The sequence below is a fragment of the Stegodyphus dumicola genome, chromosome 5 (genome assembly GCF_044657685.1).
Source record: "Stegodyphus dumicola isolate Sdum_Otavi_A_Nest chromosome 5, ASM4465768v1".
Classification (NCBI taxonomy): Eukaryota; Metazoa; Arthropoda; class Arachnida; order Araneae; family Eresidae; genus Stegodyphus; species Stegodyphus dumicola.
This window is the reverse complement of record NC_140772.1, coordinates 563,550-567,020: the sequence shown is the minus strand read 5'-3', so window position 1 is coordinate 567,020 and position 3,471 is coordinate 563,550. Positions and strand designations below refer to the sequence as shown.

At 36.4% G+C, this 3,471-nt stretch overlaps 1 protein-coding gene across 1 annotated transcript; it reads left to right on the top strand.

The window, feature by feature from the left end:
• The first annotated feature begins 328 nt into the window (after positions 1–328).
• Positions 329–1,327, top strand: LOC146996998 (uncharacterized protein F54H12.2-like). Its single transcript, XM_085816391.1, has one exon. The coding sequence runs from the start codon at positions 329–331 to the stop codon at positions 1,325–1,327; it is 999 nt and encodes a 332-aa protein (XP_085672517.1).
• Positions 1,328–3,471: the final 2,144 nt, after the last annotated feature.

The following is a 3,471-nucleotide window of genomic DNA, read 5'->3' as shown; positions in this document are numbered from 1 at the left end:
AATAGCAAAGTAAATTTCTTTTGGTTTTGAGGTGCGAAATTTTGATCACTCGAAACCGTTTGAAATCTATCGGACAATCTTGATGTCCAATTTGAAAGTGTTTGAAATCTAGCGGACAAAATAGTGTTTGACGATTTTTGACGAGTAATTACTTGACACATCTCAGACCTGTAGGCATTATTGTATGCAAGGTGTAAGAATGCGTATTTGAATGCAAGTAAGAAATGTGTTTGTGCTGAAATTAACTGTAGATTTCACTAACGACTAGAGTATCGCAAATGAAATATTCCGCTAAATAAATTCCCTATGTCTGTAGGCCGACTAGCCCATGCTGGCTGCTTGGAAGTTTTCGTGGTTTTCCCCATGTGTAACGTGTATACGAGCAAGTCTTCCACGAAGTCGACTGGTGTCTTCTTCTAGTAACACATACCCCTATAGAGCTTATATTGAAACTTTGCTCAATCACGGCTATGATAGTAAAACTTCAAAATTAACAGCTGAAATGTATGATAAAGAACTAGAGAAGCGATCTTCCTTTTTCAAACTGAGTTCTACTGTTGATATGATTGGTGGCATTCATTTTGCTTTATTTCATCAAGAAAGGCTTTTATTAAATATGGTGGATGTTAAATTAACTCTCATAAGAAGCAAGCCGGAGTTTTGTTTGCAAGGGAAAGCAGGTCATAAAGTGGTTTTAGAACATGTATCTCTTTTCGTGAGAAAAGTGCGTGTGAGCCCTGGAGTTATCCTAGGTCATGCCAAAGCGTTAGAGAAGAGTAATGCCAAGTATCCTATTAATAGAGTATTATGTAAAGTCTATTCCATTCCCCAAAATAGCATGTCCTTGATACAAGACAACGTTTTTGTTGGCCAGATGCCTCAAAGAATTGTAATGGGATGTGTTGATAATGACGCTTTTCATGGAAATTTTGCCAAGTCACCATTTGAGTTTAAACATTATCACCTGAATTTCATTGGAGTGTACGTCGACGGACAGCCTGTGCCTTACAATCCACTGGAACCAAATTTTGATAACAACAATTATATTCGAGCTTATCATAGCCTGTTTTTCAATAAATCCCAGCACGATAAAGGCATTTTTATATCCAGAGAAGACTATTTACAAGGTAATGTGTTATTTGGTTTCGAATTATCACCAGACCTTTGTGATGGAGAGCATATGAATCTCATTAAGCATTCTAATCTACGGATTGAGTTAAAGTTCAGCCAACCTCTCGAGCAAACCGTGTGTGTGATTATCTTTGCAGAATTTGATAACGTGATTGAAATTAATAAATCGAGGAACATCATTTTTGACTTTAACTGATGGATGGTCGTATTATACAAGACATTTTATCTCGTGAAGCAGCAGCTGTCTTTCGAGGAGTTTATCCAGCTGATAAAATACCTCCCTTAATTAGAAGATCAGCCATCGTTGTGAATACAGACAACTCCACAGAACCCGGAGCGCATTGGGTAGCCTTTTTTCAAGATGAAGAATTAGAATTTTTTGATTCTTACGGACAATCTCCAGATGTTTATGGATTCCACTGTTCAAATGTAAAATGGAATAATATTCCATTACAGAGTGTAACTTCTAATGTATGTGGAGCATACTGTATTTATTATGTACTGAAACGAAGCCAAGGCCAATCTATGTACGCCATTATTGAAAATTTATGTAAAATGAGTGATTTTAACCTGTATCAATTTGTGAAAAAAACTTATGGTGTAAGAATGATTTTTAAACAATGAAATATTTGAAATGTATTTTTTCTTCTCTGTTTTATTTTTCTGACTGAATAAATTTTTTCAACTTTTTAAAAGCATATTGAGTTTTAAATAATGAAACCTTTTCATATGAAGAAAAACACAAATATCACTTTTCGACCTAAAAAAATTAAAGTGAAATTTTTTCGACCTAAAAATATCTAAATGATTTCGGTAATGTATCACGTACCGATGCTTAGGTTGCAGATTTGGCACCAATTTGATAGAACTGCTCGGTGGGATTTGGAATTTAGTTGCCAGGTCTCGCGTGTAAGGTGACCACATATCAGGAGTCACGACTACTTGTTCGGGAGCAAGAGGATAGTCCGAATGATCATCGTGAAGTTCCCTTGGATACTCCAGATCAACTTCAAGGATACATCCTTCTTCCGCATCGTCAGCCATCTCCATGAAGTTAAGAGGTCCGTCATGCCACTTGAAGTCATGGGTTGGTAAAGCTTGACTCATGGCCCATCTAAAAAGATAGAATAAAAATAATGAATATCACAAGTAAATAATAGAGAAAATATTATATCTAAACATTTGGAAAGGATACTTACCCGTAAAGGTTATTGGCATCCAAATACATAATATAAGATGATGACTTCGTTGGGTCATAATTTTCCATATATTTATTATTGGCTTGGCTGAAGCGATGTGAAATCATAGCGATGCCACCTCGAATGCCCTTTTCTATAAAGAGATACATATCAGGATCGGTGAGTAACTCCAGTTGGACGTCGGTCATGCGTAGAGCAGCTTGCCAGGCCAGACCAGGTGCTGTGTAAACATGTGCCGGATCCAGTTTGTAAAAATCAAGACATAGTCGTCTGAAGTTTTGAAAAATATCCGCCAGAAGCAAAACATCACTTTTTACATAGAGGTCGTGGTAGTCTCCTAGATGACGTAATCCGAAATCTTCCCAGACTCTGTTCGCATGTTGGTAATCCTCATCATTGATATCACTCTCTGTTAAATGGCTGTAGAAGGCAGAGAGAGGTGGAAGGTGCGGTTCATCAAATCGCTCAAACGAATCTAAGTACTCATAAGGGTAGACACCTGGAAAAAATTTTTTTAAAAATATCGAGATTAAAAAAAACCTGTATAAAAAAGTCATAATACATTATCATATATAAAAAGTTATAGAAATTCTGATTACCTTTTCGAAGCATCAGATCTCAATTTTTTCCCGAAAATAGGTTCTTGTGAGTTGAAATTGTTGGGGTTCCAAATTAGCCGCGAGCTTTTCTAAAGAAGCATTCAGAAATTGTAGAGAATCGATGAAGCGTAGACGACCCAAAGAAACAGAGATGAATTTTTCTGAATTCTGCGGAATACACTTAATCTCTTCTTCCTTGAATTTTCCCACCGCTTGCATCAGGAGGTGAGAATCATATCCCTTCAGATTATGAAAGACCACGGGTAGAAAATTTGCAAATTTGAAATTGATGTTGCATCCATTATGAGCTGCTCCTCTGTAGACTCCTGAAAGATGGCAATGGTCCCGCACCTAAAAAATGAAAAATTTGTTTTAAAAACACATTATTATAAAGCATATTACTGAATGAAGTTATAATATTCGACTAATACTTACCTTATCTCCATTCAATGGCTTCTCACAGATATGACATTCAGAGGCAGATTCGTAGACCCATTGATTTTCTTGGGTGAAAATCATAGGCTCTACAGTTTTCAAAATTT

Excerpts from the sequence above, each read along its gene's own strand:
- LOC146996998 (XM_085816391.1), top strand. The coding sequence starts at position 329 with ATGCTGGCTGCTTGGAAGTTTTCGTGGTTTTCCCCATGTGTAACGTGT.